Source organism: Tachypleus tridentatus, chromosome 13, assembly GCF_004210375.1.
Source record: "Tachypleus tridentatus isolate NWPU-2018 chromosome 13, ASM421037v1, whole genome shotgun sequence".
Taxonomy (NCBI): Eukaryota; Metazoa; Arthropoda; class Merostomata; order Xiphosura; family Limulidae; genus Tachypleus; species Tachypleus tridentatus.
The window spans coordinates 213,693,417-213,719,256 of record NC_134837.1 but is presented as its reverse complement, the minus strand read 5'-3'; the positions used below and the strand labels follow the sequence as shown (position 1 = coordinate 213,719,256).

At 34.6% G+C, this 25,840-nt stretch overlaps 1 protein-coding gene across 1 annotated transcript; it reads right to left on the bottom strand.

Moving 5' to 3' along the window:
• Nucleotides 1-1,860: 1,860 nt before the first annotated feature.
• On the bottom strand, nt 1,861-24,196 carry LOC143238655 (GTP-binding protein REM 1-like). Its single transcript, XM_076479070.1, has 4 exons — nt 22,393-24,196; nt 17,230-17,318; nt 5,401-5,599; nt 1,861-3,905 (listed from the first exon to the last, which is right to left on the bottom strand). The coding sequence occupies exons 1-4, from the start codon at nt 23,051-23,053 to the stop codon at nt 3,622-3,624; spliced, it is 1,233 nt and encodes a 410-aa protein (XP_076335185.1). The 5' UTR covers nt 23,054-24,196; the 3' UTR covers nt 1,861-3,621.
• Nucleotides 24,197-25,840: the final 1,644 nt, after the last annotated feature.

The window sequence follows — 25,840 nt, the reverse complement described above, 5'->3', positions numbered from 1 at the left end:
GGCTAGCACAGATAGACCTCGAGTAGCTTTGTGCGAAATTAAAAAAAACATAAAAGATAATTTTGTGTACATTCGTTCTATTAATTGGTAGCTCAAAAATAAGCTAGAGGGCTGTAAATTAACTTTCAGGGCTCGACTTATGGAGTAGACAACACTGACAGCCACAGTACAAATTTATGTTTAAAGGAAAACTATCCGACTATGGTTTTGGTTCATATGACTGTATCATGATAGTAAACCGGATGCTAAAGTCGTTAAGGTATTAATCATTACGTTACCCATGATTTATGAAATATCAAAGTTAACCCTAACAGGTCCCGTCAGTCATAAAGCGGTAATTCTAGGTCTCATCCAATAACATTTGGGTACTGAACCGTGAATTCCAGAATTCGTGACCAATAAGTCCATTGTAAGAGTAAAGCTCGAATTCCAGGATTATATTAAAGTCGCCTAAGAGTTTGCGGTGAGAATTGTTGACTAGCTGCCTTCCTTCTAGTCTATTCAGCTCAAAATTAAGGAGTGTTTTGTGTAACTTTGCGCGAATATTCGAAACAAGCAAACAAAATATTAAAAACTGTTTATAAGCTTTGTTTGTTGTTAAACACCAAGCTGTAGAATTAGATATATATATATATATATGTTATGCCCACCACAGGTATCAAAACACGTTATAAAACATCAGGCTTGCTGCTGTGCCACTCGGGTGCTCATGTATTTTGAATTTCGTTATTAGAACTCACACACACACTTAACTACTCATACTTAAGCTGCAGGGGCTCATAACGCTAGAATTCGGGGTTCTCTACAATCAATGGATAGATCGCAGATAACCTATTTTGTTGCTCTGTGCTAAAACAATAAAACAAAACAAATGTAATTAGAGTCAATAAAGTGTTTGTGGTAGTAGTTTAATAAATAAACAGTTTACTGGTATTTGGAGTTATCTGATATCTTCCACGCCAAATTTCAACGTTACTGATTGATTTGCTTTTAAATTTATATGATAGCTTCATATGTCGAAAATATGTTAAGTGTGACAGTTAATAAATGTTAAATAAAACTATATAAATGTGACGAATATCTCTCTCTCTCTTAAAGATAATCGTTAACTGTCTTTTTTTTTTTTTTGTATTACAACAGTCGAATGTTTTGTAGAACCTGGGGTGTTATGACAAGCCTTAATCACTATGAAACATTCATTCGACAAAACTGTCGCTGTAGATCATAATTATTTTGATTACATGAACGTGACGTCATCATGACACAACTTTCGTAACAACCAATCATATGAAGAGTGGTGATAAATTACTTAGGTGTCTTAGATAATTCTTCTTCAAGCCAGATGACTGTGATTTTAGAACCCATCTTAATTCCTGAAACGTACACTTAACATAGATATTCTTGAAAATATGGCGGAATTTAAGATTTCACATCACAATTTAGGATCTGTTTATACATAAGTAATTTGATAATTAAATCACTGACACTCACAACTTACAGATTGCGTTGATAAAAGTTGTCCAACAACATAATAAATCGACTGGCTCTATTAAATAGAAAGTTGTTTTTTTTCCTTCCCTCCATTCCCAGCAGATAGCCCGATGTGGCTTTGCTATAAGAAAACAAATAATTCCTCCTTTCCTCATGGATGATCTTTCATATCTTGCAGAGAGGGTGCCACGTGCAGCGAAAAGTTATTACAGCTTCTTCAGAGTTATTAATACCCAAGTCTGATCACCGTAGTGTCAGACTTGATTGTGGTTAAAAATTAGATAAGGGGTTTATTCTCCAAGTATATAAAGTTTTTATGTTGTTTGATGATCATTTTTAACTTTTGTTTAATAAAAATTTAGCATTTTTTGTTACGGTCTTACATGTACAACACGATAGCGCAGTTGCTTGAAGTAAATTTTGGAATAGGCAAGTGGCAAACGTTTGTTATTGAAGAAATAAAATAGTTTTATTTTCACTTAAACTGTGGGTGTGAAATAATACCTTAAAAATAAAAATTCTGAAACCTCAGTAGTACTTGTTGAATTAATTGTGATTCTGCTGTATTAAAATGAAGAAAGGCATTGTTTGATGTTGCATTGTTTCATGTAGATTTTTTATATTAAAACTAGTCCATTGTACATGCCAGTACTTCGTCATGAAAAAAGTGAAATAAATTTAATGTATTGCCTTTACACTTTGTTAATATTTATAGACTGTTTATTTGCAGTATTTGGGTGGAGGGCGTAAGGAAAAGTGATAACTTTTATTAACTTAGTAATTTGGAATATCAATTTGCATATTTGATTCCGTTTAAGAAATTTATAAAATTCTGTTTCACAGTCTCATGCTTTAGAAAAACCTGTCAGTTAACATTCTTTATTTATTTGCCTAAACTAATGATCAAGTTATTTGACCAAATAAGAAATAATGTACTGTATGTTTACAACATATACCATTCTTTAAAATCTTGCGCCATCTGGTGTTTAAATTGTAACTTAGAGTTTTGTTACAGCAACTTTAAAATATAATACTGAAGACAGCTCATAACTTGTAATATGTAAAATATCATCTAATAATACTTAATGTAATATTTAATTTACATGCACGAGCAGATAAATTAATGGATTATTTTACATGTCTTCTTTCTAAACGTAATAAGAAAAATAAAGATATTTTTGTATCATGAACTTAAAGAGCAGTACAACTAACAAAGTATAACATTATACCGATTGGCCCAATAACAAACAGATTTAACAAAACATTTTAATTCCATTAAATCACAGAATTGGAGATTTCTCTTAAAGGAATGAAATCTATAAAACGTATAAAAAAACCTGGCTTCAATTAATTCAAAGTAATGCAGAATTGTGTGTTTATTTAGTATCTATAGAAGTGTTCAGCAATATTGACCTATAAAAATGTTCAGCTTTATTGAGAACACTTTATTTACAATTAATTTTAATTTCCTTTGACCTTCATCTTAGCAATTCTTTTTATGAAAAATATTAAATATAATTAAGAAAAATAGGTTGCACTGTAGTATACATTATAAAAACGTTCAAAACGTGACCTGTCCCACGTTGGGACAGCGGCAAGTCTTCGAATTTATAATACTAAATTCGGGGGTTCGATTTCCCTCGGTGGACACAGCAGATAGCCCCAAGTGGTTTTACTATAACACGTGACGCATTTGGAATTACGCCCGAAAATATGATCAGCATTACTTCAGTGCATTCTTATAATCATATATTCAATTTCCTGGTGTTGTGATTTATGATATAAACTGTTTCCAAGTGATTTGTTATGCAGTATCGACTTTATTATTTTATAAATTATTTATAAAATTAATCTAATTCTTAACTACGTGGCTTACTTTTGATCAGAATTTGTTAATCGTTTGCACCAAATAAAGTAAATCTTTATATATCCCGGTCGTGAGATTATCTAACAACAGTAATAACTTCCTAAAACACTTTAAACGGTATAAACCGTGTAATGGTTTAAATATCATAAGCTATGGAAGCATTAGAAAACAAGAGGTCTAACATTTGTGATACAAATCATGTAAAGTGTAGATAATGTTTTTTGTTATGCTTTTCTTTATGTTCCTCTTAACTTGATTTGTTCTTATATAATTTGTAGATTCACACAAGACTTCGATTTGCAACAGGTTTTTTGAAAGAACTGTATGACCCTACCCTTGACTCTAAAGGAACTGTCTGCTCTTAATGATAGACCTATGGTTGTGTCCAAACTCACTGAATTGCGCTGCTTTTCGCATCTGTCTGCATGAGAGCGCTTCAACCGAATTTGACTGAGTATTCCAACCAGTAGTTCGTCGACATTAAAATTGATGCCTGTTGAAGTTTCAATGAATTTACATCTCTGAGATGTTGCCAAATCTCTGCCAGCTGAAAGAGAAAAAAAAAGTGAGAAAGAATGTTTATAATAGATGTAACTTTAGAACAAAATCCTATTAGTAATAACCTTTCTTCTGTTGTGGATATGCAAAATGTATTTAATTATTGCATAACTAGTGGGAGTACCCGTTCAATGGACGGAAGTTATGTAAATCCATGATTAATGAAAGGTTATCTTAGGATATGAAAAGTTGCTTCCTTTATATGTAATTGAGAAAAAAAAAAAAGCTAAGCACAAAATGTGTAACTGCAAATTTTGATGTATGTGCCTTGATTCTGCAAACCTCTGTGTCAAATGTAGTAAAGTTGTTTCAACACGGGTTGAAGAACTGGAAAAAACGCCCATAAAAACTGCAAAATGGAAAGATGAAAATTTCTGTGTATCCTCATATGGGCCTAATGAACCATACAAAATTTGATGAAGATCCATCCACACCCTGCGAAGTAGTTACGTGGACAGAGAGCACGATTGTATCATATTTTCAGGTTACTTGTGCTTCACTGTTGTATTAAATAGAAATGTCAATCATTTTTGTTGTTGTTCACGTAATATAAACGAGTGGATAGAATCACCAAATACTGTAAGAATAGCTTATTGTTGGGCCCGACATGGCCAGGTGGTTAAGACACTCAACTCGTAATCCGAGGGTTGCGGGTTCGAATCCCTATCCCACCAAACATGCTCGCCCTTTCAGCCGTGGAGACGTTATAATGTGACAGTCAATCCTACTATTTGTTGATAAAAGAGTAACCCAAGAGTGGGAGGTGGGTAGTGATGGCTAGCTGCCTTCTCTTTAGTGTTACACTGCTAAATTAGAGAGGGTTAGCGCAGATAGCCATCATGTAGCTTTGCGCGAAATAAAAAAATATATATAAATCTTTTTTTAAATTTGTAACGTCCTTAGAGCATAATAATGTCTCCTGGTGGGACAGCGTTAACTCTTCAGATTTACAATGCTAAAATCAGGTGTTCGATTCCTGTCGGTGAACTTGCTCCTGTAGTGAGAGAAAAATACATCAAAAGGAGAATTAAATTTCTTTTGATTTGAACTGGAGAAATGTCAATTTTGTAGTGTAATATGAAGCCAGGGGAGGAGGCAAGAGGAGTACTTTACCCAATCTGAAAAATGAGGAACATAATCCTTTTTACTGATTCATTCAGCATACTTACATGATTTGTTCAATTCAATTCACAATTTCACACTACTTTGTTCCCCCATCCTGGAAAACTTTATGCATACGTCCATGTTTGTATCCCCGAAAATTAACATAGTAAAGCCTGACTTTACTTTTATCTTTTTACGTCAAAATTTTCGAACAGGAATAAAGTGGCTACAACAGTAAAAGTGACCAAAGAACAAGAATTCTCAAGTGTTCAAAGTGTTGGAGCAGTGGAAGAAATCAAAATTATGTGAAGAAGATATCAACAAAATTTCTGATGACAATAACTACTAACTATAACAACCAATTAAGCTGCATCTCTTACCATTAGTTCCAACGGTCCTTAACCGTGCTAAGTCCGTCTTGTTTCCAACTAAAATAATGGCTTTCTTGTCTTCATCATTTTGTTTTTTGATGTAGTTTAAAATGTTTTTGGCTCGGTGGAAGCTTTCTCTATTTGTTACTGAATATACAACCACGTAGGCATCAGCGTTATCAGTTGGTAAGGTAAGATCCATGTCTGTCTGGTAAGAATACGTTAAAGAAAAATGATTTAGCACTGAAAATAATATGACTCTTACGATGAATATTATAATAATATTAAACAATTTATTTTGTGTGTCATAAATACACTTATTAGAAAATAAATAATGGTGATAATTTTTATGCTTGGAAAAATTACAAAAAAATAAGATAAAGGTCTTTATTTAAATAAATTACAAAAAGTTAAAATAAAAGTGTCGATAGCCTATCTCTTTTTTTATGGGATCGGTGGTTAAGGCACTCGACTCGTAATCCGAGGGTCGCGGGTTCGAATCCCCTTCACAACAAACATGCTCTCCCTTTCAGCCGTGAGGGCGTTATATGTAACGGTCAATCCCATTATTCATTGGTAAAACAGTAGCCTAAGAGTTGGCGTTGGGTGGTGATGACCAGCTGTCTTCCTTCTAGCCTTACATTGCTAAATTAGGGACGGCTAGTCCGGATATCCCTCGTGTAGCTTTGCGCGAAATTGAAACCAAACTATTTTTTTTATTTATAACACTTTTTATATTTGTTTGATTTTGATATATATATATTACTTCATACATTTAATTCGGAACTTTTGTATGAATGTGTTAATTGTAATACAATAAACAGCTAACTAACTTATCATGATAAAAGTTCTGTTTACATAATAATGGCTTGTTTTGAAATTTCGTGCAAAGCAACACGAGGGCTATTTGCGCTAGATATCTCTAATTTAGAAGTGAAAACTAGAGAGGAGGTGGCTAGTCATCACCACCCACAGCCAACTCTTGGGCTACTCTTTTACCATCGAATTGTGGGATTGACTGTAAAATTGTAATTCTCCCATAGTTGAAAGTGCGAGCATGTTTGGTAGTAACAATGGCTGACAACAATGTATTTAATATAACTTTGTAATGCAGGGAAATTACATGTGCAAAATTCGAATCAATAGTTATAATGTTCGAAAATATAATGTTTTTCGTTACATAAGTGATGCTGGATGGTGCAGATGACTATTGTGTAGCTTTGCTTGAAATTAAAAAAAAAAGTCAAAAATTTAAATAATGCCAGAAGCAAAACAAAAGTAGTACGTTTGAAAATGTTATCGATTCTTAAATAAATTTAGGTATGAAGTAGTGTATTTTGAGATGAATTGGATAAAGTGAATAGTTAAATATTTTTTGGGTATGTAGTTTGACTATTTTTTGTTCATTTAATTTGTGTGTATCTTCAAGAAAAATAGTTGAAATTTATTCAAAATAATGCCAATGTTAATATATTTGGAAACATTGTAATACAGTTCAACAAATTTTAAATAAGAGTTATTTTTCTTATTGTGAATTCCGCGCAAAGCTACTCAAGAGCTATCTGCGCTAGCCGTCCCTAATTGAGTAATGTAAGATTAGAGAGAAGGCAGCTAGTCGTCACCACCTACCGCCAACTCTTGAGCTTCTCTTTTACCAATGAATAGTGGGATTGACCGTAACATTATAACGACTCCATGGCTGAGAGAGAAAACATGTTTGGTGCGACGGGGATTTGAACCCATGACCCTTAGACTGCAAGCCGAGTGCCTAAGCCACCTGGCCATGCCGGATCCTGAAATAAGAGTTATTTATTTCATATTTGCAAGAATCATGTAGGTGATTCTGTATTAATTACTTCTCAAACATTATAGAATATGATAAAAGAGTTTGAGAAACATTTGTATAATCTTACAATTTTGGATTTAAATTCTTAAGTTATTTTACCTGCAAGCAATAGTGCAAGAGAGCGTCTGAAAGAAAAGATGAAAGTTAGGCCTTAGTAACTGTGAGCGGCGTGCTATAGAAACTGCTTTTTACGAGAGTACAAATATAATGAGGATCATTGCAGGAAGTACTCACTAGATGGCAATAAAATCAAGTGGTCCCTATCTCTGTCGTCTGTTAAATTATTTCATGTATACAGGTTGCCGATTGTACGATACAGAATATGAGAGACCCGTTTCTCTGCTGGCAGATTCGAAGCATAGATTCTTATCCAAAATGAGAAAAGAACTGAAGCAAAGAGGGTTCAAAACGAAACGCATAAAAACAGAGTGTATTTAGAGGTAAGCGATAATACTAGACCTAGGTTCTACTGTCATAATGTATCAACAATTACTAACAGTCTTATTTCCATGGCCTTTTGAAATTATATATGATCTTGTGTACATAATTTCTATGTCATGGCTTAAATATACCCAATCATAATTCTTTAAGAGGCTCAAGCTGTTATGTGTAAATCATATTTCGTAAAATCGCAAAATGTCATATAGCCTATATAATAGGCTTATATACAGGCCTATATATATTTAGATCTACGTTCTTATTGGCCCGTTAGGCCTACTAATATCCTTAATGGGTTTTTAAGTCATTTTCAATCACCAGTGAAGTAACTTAAGGCTTAGAAATCCATTGCTGTTGTATACAGATCACCGTTAGGAGAAGCCTACATGCATTTCTTTGATTTGCCATCTCGAGCTGTGCTGATGAGTCTTCAATAAGCGAAACTACAGCACACAGCAGTGAGTGGAGCCAATCAAAGAAATATTAGCCCACTACATCACGAACTATTTCAATTCTACCTTTGATGAAACTGGACGAAAAGTATTCATATCTCTGACTACTAATATCCTGTTTATTGACTTCATAAAAGAGGCCTGCACAATTTTGTACAAATTAGAGAACTAATATACTCTCCCCACCACGTCCCATTCAGCTAAGCCTATTGTAAAAAAAAATCATTTTATAGGCCTATGACGAGGCTTATGTAACGCATGATACTTGATAGATAGTAATATTTTTATAATACTTACGATGTATGTTAAAATCTATAGTAGGTCTGGGAAGTGGTTGTTAGTAGATATTATAAAAGTAATGTATATACATAATATATATTATTTTGTTGTTTGAACACACCACTTAGAACATTAACTTCTTTGGAGTGACGGTCGCACAAAGCTACACAAGGGCTATCTGCACTAGCCGTCTCTAATTTAACAGTTTAAAACTAGAGAGAAAACAGCTAGTCATCATCAACTCTTTGGCTACTCATTTACCAACGAATAATGGAATTGATTGTTACATTATATACGTCCCCACGGCTGAAACGGCAAGCATGTTTGGTGGGAAGGGGATTCGATGCGAGCCTCAAATTGCGAGTCCAGCGCTCTAACTACCTTGCCATGCCAGGGCTATTATGTTGTTTTTCTGCCAATAGGTTAAACTTTACTGCATTTGACTTCCGTCTTAGTCATATTAAAATTGCAATTTTCACATTTATCACCAATTTTAGTGGAATTGATGAAATAATTATCATGTTTTTGAATGAAATTCATGTACTGCTCAAACGGACTTATTGACCGAAGCATGCAGGTACAGTGTTAGGACTGCATCGATACTGGCGTCATCGTGCGTTAGAAGTTTCGCACACTGTCCGTCATTCGTTATTTTTATGAAAATGTTTTTCATTAGCGAAAATATATACCAAATAAAATTTGGCGTTAACGAAAGTATATTTTAACCTTCATTCAACCTAAACGACCCAAGAATAAACAGTAAACTTAATTATAGAAGCAGTAAAAAATACTTTCTTGACAGTATCAAAACCTACAAAATCGAGAAGATTGCATCACCCGATACATAGCAATTGTCAAACAACGCTTTACTCCAGTAATACCAGATGTAATCCACCTAATTATGTAACTTCATAATTCAAATCCCACAAGTCACAAATACAGAATATTATGAAGCAAATTATTGTCCATATCCAGACTATATAATACCAATAATCAGATAAGAATCATGAAAAGAATATTAGAATCTAAAATTTTCATTTACGGTATGCAAGCTACTAAGATAATATCTGGCCCTCCCAGATCGATAGAAAGGATCTAGACAGTGTGCATGTTTGAAGATTCTGATTTGAGCGCTTGAAGTAGTAAGACATATATATTTTAGGTTGAGATAAAACCGTTTTAAACGGACATCACATTAAGCCTAATTCAGAAAAATGGCGATCTTTGCTACGCTTGGACATATACACACGACAATCTCTTAAAGAAGCAGTGGCAACGAAACAGCTTTCTACTAATATATAGGTACGTCATCGACAGGACAAAAGTCAAAACAAATAAATACAACAAAGAAATCTGTGGAAAGCGTGTGGTCGTTGTGCGCATTTTATCCTGAAGGATTCAGCAATGAAATCAACTACGAATACAAGAACTAGAGTCCCCGATTCTATAAGTATACCTGTAACTGAAGAAGCAACTTATACAGTAAGTCTTGTGTACATGGCGCCTTTAGTAACAGTAAAACAAACTTGGACAACCTAATTTTAGTTGCTAAGAATGAACTTAACACTATTTCTACAGAAGGCCATCGCTAGCTCTCTGGACCATGAAATAGTGAAAAAGAAATGGATACAACTCATAATGTTGCTGAGAAACCATACTGAAATACGCCCTGTATAATTCTACACTAAAATAACAAGTGACAGTTTCACACTCGTAACCAGTAAGGAACGTAAAACAAACGCGATTTCGAAACAACCACAAGTAAAACAAACAACAAAAGAACCCCAGAATATGTCGTAATAAACGAAGATGTATTAAGTTATATGAAGAACTAAAATTAGTGGTTGAAGATAGCAGGGGCATAGATCCTGGGGGGATGGGGGATACATTCCCCCTTCATTTTAGGTGGGGGTATGGTGCATACAATCATCCTCCCTACAGTTTGGTCTGTTGAATTGTTTTATTGCATCACAGGCCTACAAATTTTGTCTTTGTTCTTGTGATTTTCGTGTTCTTACCAATAGAATTACATAATTAGGCCTAGATGTAGGCTTTTTCAGTAGCCGAAATGTACATCTTTAATATAGGCGTGCTTCTAAGCGATAGTTCGTAAGTATCAGTCAGTAGGCCTAAGCATACATGCAAGGTTTACAAGCACTATCACAGAATCTACCTACGTCTTGTATGTAGTGTAAGATTAAGTAACATTTTCATCACAACAGCTTGAACAAAGCATGAAATTCGAAAATATTACTCCCAAGCGTAAACTTCTGTGATCGAGATCTGGCAGGCCATTTGTAGCTTATAGCTGCATCAATCTTATGTGTATATTGTGCGGTTTTCCTACGCCATTTGTTCTTATTCATGTCTAGCCGGTTTTATTGTCGAACGCCTTACTCTCCTCAGCTGCCGAAGCCACTGACCATTAAACCTGTGTTTGTGGCCCTCATTAATCCATGAAATTTCAGATTATCACCGCCCTCTAATAAAGTGCTGGTGCTTTATGATAAAAGAACAATATATTCTCTTATCATAGATAGTAAAAATATTGTATTTTCTTGTATAATCAGAACACAAAAGGACCGATTTCAAAGGCCTGAAGCCTCTACTTGAATTGTATTGCTAGTTTTTGTTTAGATGTTTTTATTCAATAGACATGCTTATAGACATTATATCACAACGCGTTTGCCTTTTGATGAGCTTTAACAGGAATATAATATATTTGCGATTGTTTAAGTATTTTTCGAGAAACTTGCAGTTACTTGTGATGTAACTAGCACACAGTATTGTTCCAGCGATGCCCAGGCGGTCAGTCGGCTTGGTAGTCACTGTGAGGTTCGCGCATTCGCCTAAAATACATTGTACAGTTCAGTCCTACTTCAATTTTATTCTGTCTTCGTTCGTTGTACGTTAGAGTTTTTCAATAAAGACTGTATTTTAGCTTGTTGAGTCATCTGGGAAACAGATTCCAATTATGACAAGCAAGTGTTTGAAACTTTTCAATATTAGACAGTTCTGCAAGCCAGTTACTAGTACTACAAGTGACACTGCAGATGCAGATAATCCAACAACCTCAAGCAAAGGAATAGAAACTTGCCATACAGAGGAAATACCATGTTCGTCAGAGGATGAGTCTGAAAATGCTTGTGCAATTATTGCACATCATGAACCACCAGATAGTTGTGAAACAAGTTTGTGCAGTAATGAAAAATCTGACACTCCACAGATACAGTGTGGAAAACCATATGATCCAGACGTACAACTAATACCACAACAGAAAGCAAAATCTCAAAATATCAACTTCTAGGGCAAGTGATTTAATGAGTTCCCATGGCTGCACTTCGACAATCAGACTCAAAAAGTCATATGCTTTCGTTGTGCCAAGGCGGAAAGTAGAGGACTTTTTACAGGGACATTGGAGAGGCCAGTGGAGTACACCTTCATATCCACCGGTTTTTGTAACTGCAAAAAGGCAAAACAGAAATTCAACGAACACCAATCCTCCTCTCAGCACAGATTCGCTATATCTCCAGAAGGTTCACTTGATGTAACTCCAGTGACTGTCCAGCTACATGATGGAAAATAGAAGCAGCAGGAAGAATGCAAAAGAAGTCTAGCCAAAATATTCAGAAGTTTACGTTTCTTACTGCGTCAAGGTTTAGCATTACGTGGACATACTGATACGGAAGGGAACTTCCTGCAGTTAATGAAGCTCCTGGAAGAGGAAGATCCTGAGTTGACGGCTACTTGTCAAAGAAAACCACATTCACATCATTCCAGGCTCAGAGTGAAATAATGGAGATGTTCAGCCATCAAATACTGAGGAACATAGCACACGAAGTGCAGCAAAGTAAAATCTTTACATTAATGGTTGATGGCACTCAAGATGTTACAGGTCCCGAACAGGAAGCAATATGTGTACGATACGTAGATGAGAACCTTTACGTCCATGAGACATTTCTTGGTTTGTACAGTGTTTCCAATACAACTGGTGAAACAATATCCTCGACTATACTTGATGCACTGACTGGACTCAATTTTCAAGAGTTCGCAAAGACATTTTAATTATTTTTATCAAACAACATGAACAGTTTTTCAGTAGATATAAACTTATCAAGGGTAATTACTAATTTTATTGATATTTGAAAACGTAATTCATGCAATGATAATTATTAGTAACCTTGTCAAATATAATGGCTATCTTTTATACTCTGCAGTGTGCAGGAATAAATTCATGTGGCAGTTAATTTGTGACACATTTGTCTTTATTCTATTAACATTTTGAAAATGTTCACAACACCTCACTTATACAAACCTACATGGAAACTTTGAAGTATCGTGGCAACAAGATTACTGTGTTACTGCATGTTTACAGCTTTCATGTACACGTAATCAGAGATTACCAATTTGCAAATTGAACAGTCCACATAAGTGGTTGCAAAAATCATCCCCCTCATTAGTTGTAAAAAATCTACGCCCCTGGAAGTTAGGATATATAAGCCAAATACTAAACAAATAGCCATCAAACGCTTAACTAAAGATGGCGTTTTAATCAGAAGTACAGACCCGTCTGAACTAAACATACTACTTCGAAATTCCCCCAAAGATGCTTTCAAATCTTGAAATATTTCTTTACACTTAACAGTGATGAAACCACAAACACAATGCTTTGTAATCAGAGGAATTCATTAAAACAGCTAAACACAACAAATAGAAGAATAATTAACACAAAACAACATATCTTTTACAAAGGTTCAAAGAATTTCATCAACAAAAACACAGGAACACACAAACATAATCGAAGTTTATACAGAATACGCATAAGCTGTCCAGAATTTTATATCAAATGAAATCATTCTCTGGTATTAGAGATTTCAAGTAGAAGAAATTGAGGTGCCCTCAGTAGTTCTAACACTATGATACAATTGTCAACTGTACGGCCATGTAGAAGCGGCCTTTAATTTCCTCCCATGCTGCGTGGACTGTGGTGGGAAACATCACATTACTCAATCCAAGAGAGAACAACGAAATTCATTTTATTGTAATTGTAAAATACAAGAATACATAATATTAACTGCAGTATAACTGGACCAAACTGACAGGAAACAAAACAAACACCATATGAAACACTTCTTCTACCTACACCTGAAACACAAACACAAAAGCACTTCTCACCAAAACTAGTTACAAGCATTCAAAGAAGTCACAACCATAAAATAAGGGAAAATGTGAAACAAACTCAATGAATGAACTAACTAACGAATACAATTGTTATACCAAAATATATTTTAAAAAATCCAATAATGGAAGCAACTGAACACGCTTTCTATCACTTTGTTAAATAACTTCAAAAGCCTCAAAATAATAAAAAGGTTGCTTAAAGCTTATAGTTACAAGAGCGAAAAATCACATTATACTAATCATGTCACACTTACAATTCGTGTCTTAAAACTTCACTCTTTGTATAACATATACATATCTAAGGTAGTCTTGCTTCCAAGATACACCAGATCAAGAATATATTAGTACATGCATATATTGATGCTTTAGTTATAACAGAAACTATGTTAAAAACTTATAGTACTTTAAAATTAGTAAGTTATAATTCAATAAGAAAATACAGAGTAAATAAAACTTAACCAAATAAAAGTATTACTGTAATTTACAAGACAACCCCATCTGTATGTAACAAGGTTAGTTGACGTTTATTGGTGCAAAGCAACTAGGCTATCTGCGCCCTGTAACAGAGATAGAGGTTAAAATTATCAACGAATGTATAGCAATAGATATGCATATATTAAATAATTATAGTAACAATAACAGGTATATATTTATTGTTCTCCACCCTAAAAAAAGGGTATTAGTTTATTAAATAACCTAAGTCAAAATAATAATAACGTAATAATTATTGCAGATCTGAATAACAAACATAAATATTTTAGATTAAGAAAACCACAGCGACTGGAAGAAAGTAGTTGGAATTTCTAGAAAGTAGTGTATATGTGATGTTGAATGCTACGACTCCAACACACACTATCTTTCAATACATTAAATCTGTGTATAAGTTCATCAAATGTTAGTAATAAATGTTCAAATTTTAATGTTGGATTTAACAGTGATTGTGATAATTTACTAATTAACATATTTTTGATTTCGTATTCATAACAATAAGCTAACCCATAAGAAAATCTAAATTACAAAAAAAAAAGCCAACTGAGAAGAATATTTAAATTTCCCAGATCAGTTATTACCAAAAACAACAATAAATATATCAGATAGTTTATCTGATATTGTTGATTATTAAACAATTACTGAGTGCCTTACCAAAGTTGTAGCACAAAGAATACTCAAAATGAATGGAAACATCACATCCAAATGGTGTGATTTTTCACATTGTGAAATAACGTCATCACCTGAGAAGTTGATAGATCAGTACAAGAGATCCATACATGAAAACTAAAATAAACAATCTGAGAAACCAAATAAGAAACGAAATATAACAGTTTAAACACTATAAGTGTGGCAATTGTTCAAAGGTAAATAAAGATCCTAAAACTTTTGGCCACATCTGAAGTGATTTACATATGGGTGTAAAACATATTCAGTCTTACAAACCATCAAAAATCTGGAGTTTTTAAAAAAGCAGCTAAGGAAACTCTTTAAAACACACAAAGAACCAGATGTAGACTTACGTTATTGTAACACAGTAAGTGACTATATACAGGATGGCCCGTAAGTTCCTACCCATCCATATATCTTATGTATCCAGTGTATCTGCGTGCTGTCCCTCATTCTCGCTGCATAATATTATGCGACGCCATGTTCTGTGAGACATTTTCCTCAACATAGCAGGGGTTATTGTTCCAAATGCCGCGGTAACAGCTGCCTTCAACTCATCATTAGTATTATTGAATATAACATAATAACATATGGATGAGTAGGGACTTACGGGCTACCACTAAATTTCCAAGTAACTGCAACAAACCCACAAATTTTAAGCAACAATAATTATACAAGTAAAGTAACATAGACAATAACAAAAACAAAAAACATTATCTCTAGAAAACAAACCTAAAATAAAGTTCCAGCTGAGAATGGAATACAAAGCCATTTTTCTAAAATAAAGAGTACTCAAAAATTGTTTGACCCTTAATAGCATTCTTTGACCTTTCCATTAACTCTGGTTATACCCCAACCTCTTGGAAGCAAGCTAATGTCTTTATGTTTCCAAAGTAAGACAAACCAGCGAATAAACCGGTAAGCTACCGATCAATTAGTCTGATCAGTTCTGTAGGATTATTAGCAGTAAGATTTCCACTTTTCTGGAGGTCACATCAAAATTAACTAAAGTTTAAAATGGTTTCAGAAAATTTCGGCAAACAAGAGATCATTTGGTTAGGTTAACTGAAACAATGGTAGATAGTTTTAATAATAAAAAATGCATTACTGCCCGTTTTCTTGATATATAAAAAGCACTCAGCACTGTATGGCATAATGGTTTGAGTCTTAAACTCAAACGGTGGAAATTACCAATAGGTGTTATTCACTGGTTTCCTAACTTTTTAGAAAATGGAAAATGTATAGTAAATGTGAACCACCAATTCAGAATATTTTACTCCTGAGGCAGGCGTTCCAGGTAGAGATAGTTAGTCTTATCCTTTTCTTCATGTATGTGATATACCATTAAATGATCCAAATTTTAATTTAACGTCAGACGTTGTGGCGATCTGGAAAAGCTCTGCAACGCCCTCAATTGCAACTATAAATTTACAACCTGGTCTGAATCAAATTGTCGAAACACAGGATGAAAATAAATGACCCTAAAACAAAACTTGTTCTGTTTTCAAAACCGATTAAAATACTGAAAAAAAAAACCTCCTTCAACGCACTTAAACTCAGCTTTTCTAAATATCCTCACATCCATCGGCAAAAGCATGATCCTAAAATAAACGTGGAATAACCATACCACTTAAATCTGAAATAAGACATGGCAATGAGAAAACATAATTAAAATATACAAACAGTACATTAGACCAGTTTTGTTTTTTTGAATTTCCCACAAAGCTACTCGAGGGATATCTGTGCTAGCCGTTCCTAATTTAGCAGTGTAAGACTAGAGGAAAGGCAGCTAGTCATCACCACCCACCGCCAACTCTTGGGCTACTTTTTTACCAACGAATAGTAGGAATGACCGTCACATTATAACGCCCCCATGGCTGAAAGGGCAAGCATGTTTGGTGCGACGGAGATGCGAACCCGCGACCCTCAGATTACGAGATCGCACGCCTTAACACGCTTGGCCATGCCGGGCTCATTAGACCAGTTAATATGCCTGTTCTACTTGGACTAATGTAGCACTGGAACACATTAAGATATTATAGCAATAAAAAACGGAATAATCTTTACAGCTTTCAGGGAACCTAGATCAACAAATACCAATTTAATTCATAAATGTACCAACGTTAAACCAATAAAACACAGATTCCTAAGTTGCTCATTTCAATACTTTGATAAAATTTATATAAAAAATGACATTAACCAAGTGAATGTTTGTTTGTTTTGAATTTCGCGCAAAGCTACATGAGTTCTATCTGCACTAGAGGGATGGCAGCAAGTCATCACCACCCATCGCCAACTCTTGGGCTACTCTCTTACCAACGAATAGTAGGATTGACCGTCATATTATAACGCTGCTGAACTAGGAACGGCTAGCGTAGATAGCCCTCGTGTAGCTTTGCGCGAAATTAAAAAACAAACAAACGAACAATAAATTCACAAACTATATATTAATTGATTTTTCTTTTTTGCTTCCAAATGAAATACCTTTCTTTCCCTCAGTGTTTGTTCAATAAACAAAAGATCGAATTCTTCTCCGTTTAAAATGACTGTTACCAGTTTTTCATCTCCTTCTTCTAGAAAGAAAAAAAACGAAATAAAACATTGATAAACGAGCATTTTCTTCTGTCTATTGGACCTACTTGACTCTTATTAGAAATATTACATGAAACAGAATTGTTTTTATAGACTTATTAATCCTTTAGAAAAATAACAACAAAAACGATTTCATTTTTATCTCAACCCCTATCCTCGTGTATATAAATGTGATTTTTTCATCCAGTGAGAGAAAGTTTTATTTTAAACAGCAGCTCTTGGTTGAATTGAAGACGTTGATCCAATCAGAGCGAGATTTGCAAGGACACATGGAAACAAATATGTCCTGATTGTTAGGTTTGTTTCGTTGATTTTCGCGCAAACTATACGAGGGTTTTCTGTGCTAATTTGGAAATAATAGACTAGATGGAAAGTTGCTAGTCATCTCCACTCACCTTCACCTGTTGGGTTTACTCTTGTCAGAACAAATAGTGGGATTTGACCATCACTTGTATAATGCGCCCAAACTTCTAAATTGTGGGACGCGATTTATTTTACGATTTTTTGTTTTTTCGGAGGTAACAGGCGCGAACATCACATCCGAAGTATATCATTCTAACCAATAGGTTGCGTTCGGCCCACTTGTCTGAGTAACCTGCGAAAGGTGTTATATAAAGGTTCCAACAAAGAAAAATTCAGAGAAAAAAGATTTTTGATAAACATATAATATAAAGAAATCATTAATACGTGATTGAAAATTCTCCTGTTACAAAACGAAAACAGATTATTTTATCCAAGTATTATATGGGTCTCTAATAGATAGTTATATTTAGGAAAGTGTTGAATTTATATAGTTTTGGATGACTACCAAATGTTTGGCACGTAAGCGGCTCAGTGGTAACTCCGTAGTCTCACGAAGCTATATATTTGGATTTCGATACCCGTAGAGGACAAAGCACAGGTAATCCACTGTGTAGTCTTGTACTTAATAATAACCAAACCAAAATAAATGTTTGGGTTTACATCAATGGGTGGATACAGTGAAAGAAATGCTATAGTGTTTTATATATATATAAAATATATGCGTGTTTGTGTTTCTGTGGTCTTTTAGCAGCCAAAAAGTCTATTTTTATCTTCCTAATTTTTAATTTTTGTAAAATACCAAGCATTAAACATATGTTTAGAACTGCTGTATTGCATATATGAAGAGACAGATTTTTTTATATAAAACAAGTTATAATAGACGTTTTGCAAATAACCTGCCTGGATTAATACAGTCTAAATATTTTTGATGGGATTGTTCTTTAATCATTCACAGCAGTTTTTTTTTAAAAAAAAAGAGAGATAAAATCTTCATATTTGGCGTAATTCAAACTGTATCAGTTTTTGTTGCTCTTCAGTGGCTCAGCACTAAGTCTGCAGGCTTACGACGATACAACTGGGGCTTCGATACCCGTGACGGGCAGATCACAGATAACCCATTGAAAACTTTTGAGCTTCACAACAACCAAAACATTTTTGTTTTATCAAATATTCTGGCTTATGGATTGATTAGTAATTAAACTAGCCACGTTAGGAAACTGTTGTATATTCTCTGGGTAAACAAAATATGAGCCTATATATCTATGTCGTTTTTCAGTACGTGGTCGTATAATTTCTTTTAACGTCATCAGGGTTAGTAAATGCAGTGTAAGCTTAGCCTGTATTGTAGTCACAGTGCCTGATGATGATAATTGTGTTATTGAAACTAAATAGCTGAAATATCTAATAAGAATAATAATTAATTTTATTATACCAACAATGTCGTATTTTGTTTTTTACCATTAACATGCTTGTGTGTTGGAATCCAATTTTATACTGTGAAACAGTCTGAAAATGTGAGCCTATAAACAGGGGCATATTGAGGTTAACTGACGCTCTAAAAACTACTATTTGAAAGGTGCCATTTTCTTCTCGAATGACTCATCAACAAGGCTATCAATCAACACGACAACAACAGTAAATTAAAATGCAAAAATTAATGAAAATTTGTTTTTATTATAAGTTTCGATTTTATAAAATACATCAAATAACAAAGGTGAGAGGAAACAGAGAGAAAAAGTATAAATGTGGAGGAAGGTATTACAAAATTCAAAAATTTAAGGGGCGCATCTTAAGAAATGTTTTTAATATTTTAAAATTGAGAAAAATTAAAACCATTTCGATTTTTTCACTAAGATGTGGCGCTTTAGACCCAAGCTTTGAAAGCCTATAAGTTAATGCGCCCTTGCCTATAAAACAACATACTACAAATATTTTTAATGTTTGCTGCAGTAATTTGAATAGAAGTCATCCAGGTGACCAGTTTAAGAATACAAAAATGGGATGACATTAGCGTGTTTTATTTATTTTTTGTCTACACATTTGTATTTATCAGTGTATAAATAAATACACATTGCCAGAGTAAAACAAAAACAATAACAAAGTACAGAGAACTGGGAGAGGTAGAACTGTACTAGAGGGGCTTAGAAGAAAAAGGCAGCTTATAATATTAAAAAAGGATAGGGAATGGTATACCCAAATGTTTAAACCAAAAAATTCTGACACAACACCAAATGAACCACCTTTATAAACCCTAAATTTACATTTTAATTGAAAAATCAAGTTGAGAAAATAAAACTAGCCCAATCGCCTAAAGCTATACGTTCATAGCCTGGATGTGCATATAAATTGCTTAATTACTCATCAAAATAGTTTGAAGTTATCCAACATCTCCCAACGTGTGGATAACCGCTCCTGACAAGCAGATAACATACCGACAGTATAATACAAATAAAAAAAAGGTAATTTAAATAGCCCTACGTTTCGTAGTTTCTGTAAATTTGATAATTTTATTGTTTTCAAAAGTCTATCTTCAAACGGGCGTTGATATTGAGCCTCTGGAATATCTCAGGATTTCTGAACTAGTTAGCCGGGTTCGAATCATTTTTGCACTTTAACTTATGGATGCGTTATAAAAATTGCAGTCGGTTCCTTAGTTTTCTTAGTGGATTGTGTGATGCTGCTGACCAATTGTTTTCCTTCTGATTAGGGACAGCAGAAAATAGCGTTAGTAAGTTTACCATAAATAAAAAAACATATATATTTGTGTTTATATATTTCTTATAGCAAAGTCACATCAGGCTATCTGCTGTGTCCACCGAGGGGAATCGAACCCCTGATTTGAGCGTTTTAAATCTTAAGAATTACTGCTGTTCCAGTGAGGGACACAAACAATATAATCTGTCTTCAAACAAACCCTTACAACGCTAAAAACCGGGTTTCGATACCCGTGGTGGGCAGAACACCCACTGTGCAGCTTTGTGCTTAATTTTAAAAAAACAACAAACAAACCCTGTGAAATTTCATTATAATCATACTGTTGAAATTTCAACTTATTTCTTATTATGACTTGATATTTTAGCCTGAATGGCATCTCATGCAAAACATAACTAAATGACCTGATCACTACAACATTTCTTGTGATACGTGGGCTAAATAATTAGATCAGTACGGCGTCTCATGTGACACATTGACTAAATGACCAAGTCAGTAACATAAGTTTCAAGCACACCCGTTTCTGTTTTTGCAGTTATTTGTCACCATGAAAGATGATTTCCTGATCCCCGCTGGTAGTATCATTTGAAAGATTGTGAATAAGTATATGCCCCCTCCTCCACTCCATTTAATTTGTTTTGTATTGCTGATACTGGCCCGGCATGGCCAAGCGTGTTAAGGCGTGCGACTCGTAATCTAAGGGTCGCGGGTTCGCATCCCTGTCGCGCCAAACATGCTCGCCCTTTCAGCCGTGGGGTGTTATAGTGTGACGGTCAATCCCACTATTCGTTGGTAAAAGAGTAGCCCAAGAGTTGGCGGTGGGTGGTGATGACTAGCTGCCTCTCCTCTAGTCTTACACTGCAAAATTAGGGACGGCTAGCACAGATAGCCCTCGAGTAGCTTTGTGCGAAATTCAAAAACAAACAAACAAACATTTCTGATACTGATTCTTCACCAACATTTGGAAAATAACTAATAAAAATGTTTATACGATTTAAGGCATTTAATGTGTGTGTGTTTTTCTTATAGCAAAGCCACATCAGGCTATCTGCTGAGCTCACCTAGGGGAATCGAACACCTTATTTTAGGGTTGTAAATCCGTAGACATACCGCTGCACTAGCGGGGGACAAAACATTTAATTCTGCAATACAGTTTTCCGTTTATATGGAGTCTTTTTTTATTCAGGATAATAAAAAGTGGTTCTTGAGTTGCTAAAGTTTAAGTGTTTTCTTATAGCAAAGCCACATCGGGCTGTCTGCTCTATCCACCAAGAGGAATCGAACCCCTTGATTTTAGCGTTGTAAGTTCCAAGACTTGACGCTGTCCCACCGGCGGACACTAAAGTTTGAGAACCGCTGTGATGAATTTTTTCGGATGAGGGGTTAATGAAATTGTCTACTTTTTACAGCTTTCTGTAATTAATATATATTTCTGATTTTCATTTTTGTATTCATTGTTCTTTGTTTATTAAGTTTATGGAACATTCTTGACTGTTTTGTGGTTTTGATTTTAAATGTTCGTATACGGAAATCAGAATAAGATATAAAAACGAAATCATCGTGACTTGTTTAAGAACTCGTGCAGATGCAAAAGCAAAAATAAATGTTTCGATCGGAAATGAAATATAACATTAACATCTAGAAAGAACTGAAACCGAGTTAGGGTTCGGTTCAGTCTCAGTTTTCACCTTTTTATTAAAATTAAACCGTAATAAATTAATTTAAAATATTACAGAAACCTGAATTGCAAAACATTATTTTATCCAGTGCTGAGTGATCTTAATCATTTCTCTGCAAGAGTGTTTGTTTGTTTGAAATTAAGCACAAAGCTACACTATGGGCTATTTGTGCTCTGCCCACCACGGGTATCGAAATGCAGTTTCTTGTGGTGTGAGTCCGCAGATATTCCTCTGTGCCTCTGAGGGAGAAGGCCTACAGAAGTAGCTCCTAATTTTTTAATAATGGTAATATTGATACAAATTAGTTCTTTAGTAATTAATTAATTAATTAGTTCTTTCCTGCTAAGAATTTGATACATACCTTGAGTTTCGTCATAACTACAAATATATTCAGAGGTAGTGAACTGGCATATCAAAGACGATTTGCCAACCTCGGTAGAGCCTGTAACAACGACCTCGTAGCTGCTCTTTTTACAGACTTGTAACACTGACTGACCAGGGAGGTGTGGGACATCTAACGTTTTAGGGGCAAGTTCCTCTTTGAAACGAAAAGAGTCCCCTTTATTGATCACTCGTTTGGACTCGATTGAGAAGTTTCGAAGTCGCTGAAAAGCCAAGTCGTCGTTAGAGAAGAATGGATGAATTTCCTTGCTCATCATACTGTTGTCAGGTACACTGGCTACACGTTGACGATGAAAATTACGATTTGTTTCAACGCAGTATTTTTCTGGTGGAATTTCTAAAGTACGTGTTCTATTAATTTTTTTGATATTCTGTTTTGTGTCATATTTGGCCTTCTGAATTTCATCTGGCTGATTACACATTCTTTGGGGCACCTCTAGATCATTAGCACAGTTTATTCTTCGCGTTTCTGATGTGGAAGGAACAGAATACTGTCTGGAAGTAACTGGTACAGATGGAACTAGTCGATGAAGATCAGGTGTGCTTTTAGGAAAGAGTTTATACAACACTGATTGTTTCGGATATTCAAAAATCCTGTCATCCAATTTGTTTCCAGACATGGCCAGGTTAGTGGCTTTCCCTAGATGGTACAGGTAGTTGAACTGTTTTGTCAACTGTCGAGCTAGTCCTGAAGAGAAGAGGTCTTCGATTCCTCACTCTGCTTTTACAAAGATCCCTTCATCATGCATTACGATTCGGAGGATGTATATTTTATGAGCCATTTTATCCTGGCGACTTGCCACCACGTGATTCGATGACGTTAATACTCCTGAGTTCAGAACTTATGTAAATAACTCTAAACGTTACCTGGATGTATCGCAGCCCCCTCATACGCAGAAACGTATTTTCATCACTTCTTTGAATGTTATAAACAAAGTTAATTTCACGAGCTGCAAACTGACGCTGATCAAAAAAGTGTTTCATTTATTAAAGCAAGGCAAAAACTGCATGGTTTAGGGTAAAAATGGAATAAGCAGGAACAGGGTCAATAAATATCAGAATGCTATTAAATACGTGTATCAGTAAGAATACATGTAACAACTAGATTCAGAAAGATTGGTGACAGAGAATAGTGTAAACTCTTGAACTAAGAAGACGAATGAGAACTGAATTCAAAAGATGGATGAGAGTGAATATCAAAGTACTGTCAAAAAGGGCAGAATTACACGTGTTCTTTCTCATATAAAAACACAATTCAGAACTATGGACGAAAGGTAATATCACCATACTGCTGAATAACTATATTATCATCCACTGTCTATTTGAATGTGATGTTATGTATACCTCCAGTTTCTTCTTCATTCTTCATAATGTCGTAATTTCTTGCCTTTAAGCTAAGAAAACCAATTCTTAACCAGAAGAAAGCTAATTGTCACACAATTTCAATGGACTAAAAATTAGTGAATGTATCGATAATATTATCGTGATACATCTTGTGGAGACTTTACTGAAGGAAAGCTTCAGAAGAAAAGATCCTCGAGGCTTAAAATCCAGCCTAAACCTCTGCGCGATACTCAGTGTTTTGGCATCTGAAATTATTCAACGGGAAGAGTAGCGCAGCAAGGTAATTTTAAAATATTCCCCTTACCTTCTTATCAGCAAAATTCTTAATTATAGCTGTAAGTATGAATTTATGAGATAAGTTTTATTAGATGGACAAGATAGCAAGATACAATGAATTGTAGATGTCAAAATTTTTTTTTCGAGGGATTTTACTTCCTTTTCCGGAAATATTTCCGATATCTTTAACCTTGATGAAGACACCACTTTTTTCCTATAAAAAGAAGGATTTTAGGAAAAGTTAGTTCTTAAAGAAAAAATGAGCCCTATGGTTTATTGCGTTTTATACAACTAAAGCGGCAAAGTAGACCAATTAATCAAAACTATCCGGATTCACCTGAATTTCCAGAATAAGTTCCTGTACTCTGCCTTCCTCCATGTGTTCGGGTTCTGCTCAATCTGTAGCATCGTATGTGCAACAGCAAAATGTTCGGTAAGTTCAGTTGGATTCGATGTCAGGAGTATATTTAACAGTAGGAAGAAGGAACATATATTACATGATGATATGACGAACATGTAGCGTTTTTCATTATAGAACATGTCTTCATCCACATCTAAAATATAACTACAACTTAGTCGAGATCTTAAACAAAATAGGGAGAAAACAATATGGTGGAAAGCAACGAAAGTTTATCATCTTTTTTTTTTGTCAAAGAAATTTAATCGAATTTCTGAAAAGTAAACACAACTACCTGTTTTCAGTCTTGAATAATATCATTTCTTTTATAACTTCCAGAGCCTTTTGAATCCATTTTACTGTTACGTTCCACTAAATGGTTTAGTGGCTATAATTCCATATTGTGGACCTACAGGTCTATCGTTACTGGGAATGCTTGCTTTTCTGTACTTAAGCACCGAGCTGCACAATGAGTTATTTGTGCTCTGCCCACCAAGGGTATCGAAAACCGGTTTCTAGCGTTGTAAGTCCGCAGACACGCCGCTGTGCCAGGAGGGAGGCTGCACTCTGCACTTTAAGGCTATGAGTGCACTACAAGAGTGACCATGAAATTCTACTATTTAGTCATACACGATTTGGCTGTATATGCTCTTAACTATTTGTGCGCAATATGGCCAGTCTAAAACTTTAAAATTATAAACGGTTTGCACGTACAACTCTTAAGTAGCGTTACACAGGTATCCAAAAAACAAAGAAAATCTCTCCAGCAACCTGCTTTCATTGGATAAAACATTTCATTAAAAAAAGTTTTAACTTTCTATAATGAAATTAAGAAAGTGCCCCATATATTTATATATATCGTCTTTCTTTCACGTCTCTAAAAACCACGTATTTCTTCTGTTCCTGATATAAAAAGACTATTTTGAAACTCTTGCACGAAACCTCGTCTATAAATATGGGGTATGGTTTTAACTGGCTTATTATCTTTAACGTTGGATATTTGATGATCAACAGTATTTATGTGACTGGTACATAAAGAATGTTCAAATACAGATTTTTACTTAGTATATTCTTTTAATTGTTTTTCAAGGAAGGAGTCAGTAACAGCACGTGCTTGCTTAGAAAACGAATTATCTTGACCCTTTGAAGTTTCTGACTTTCGTTTGTTTACTTGCACTTTTTGGTTTCTGGCTTAAAATGTTTCTTCTCCACTTAAATATTTCTCAGTAGCTCCGAAATAGTGGCATCGATGCTTTCTACAAGAATTATCTCTTTCGTTAGAAGTGGTGGATTTACCACTTTACCAAAAGTAGGTTACATTCAAGGAATTATAAAAAAAGGTTCTTTGTTTAATGAAAACTGCCATGAATAACGAGCATTTAGCATTTTA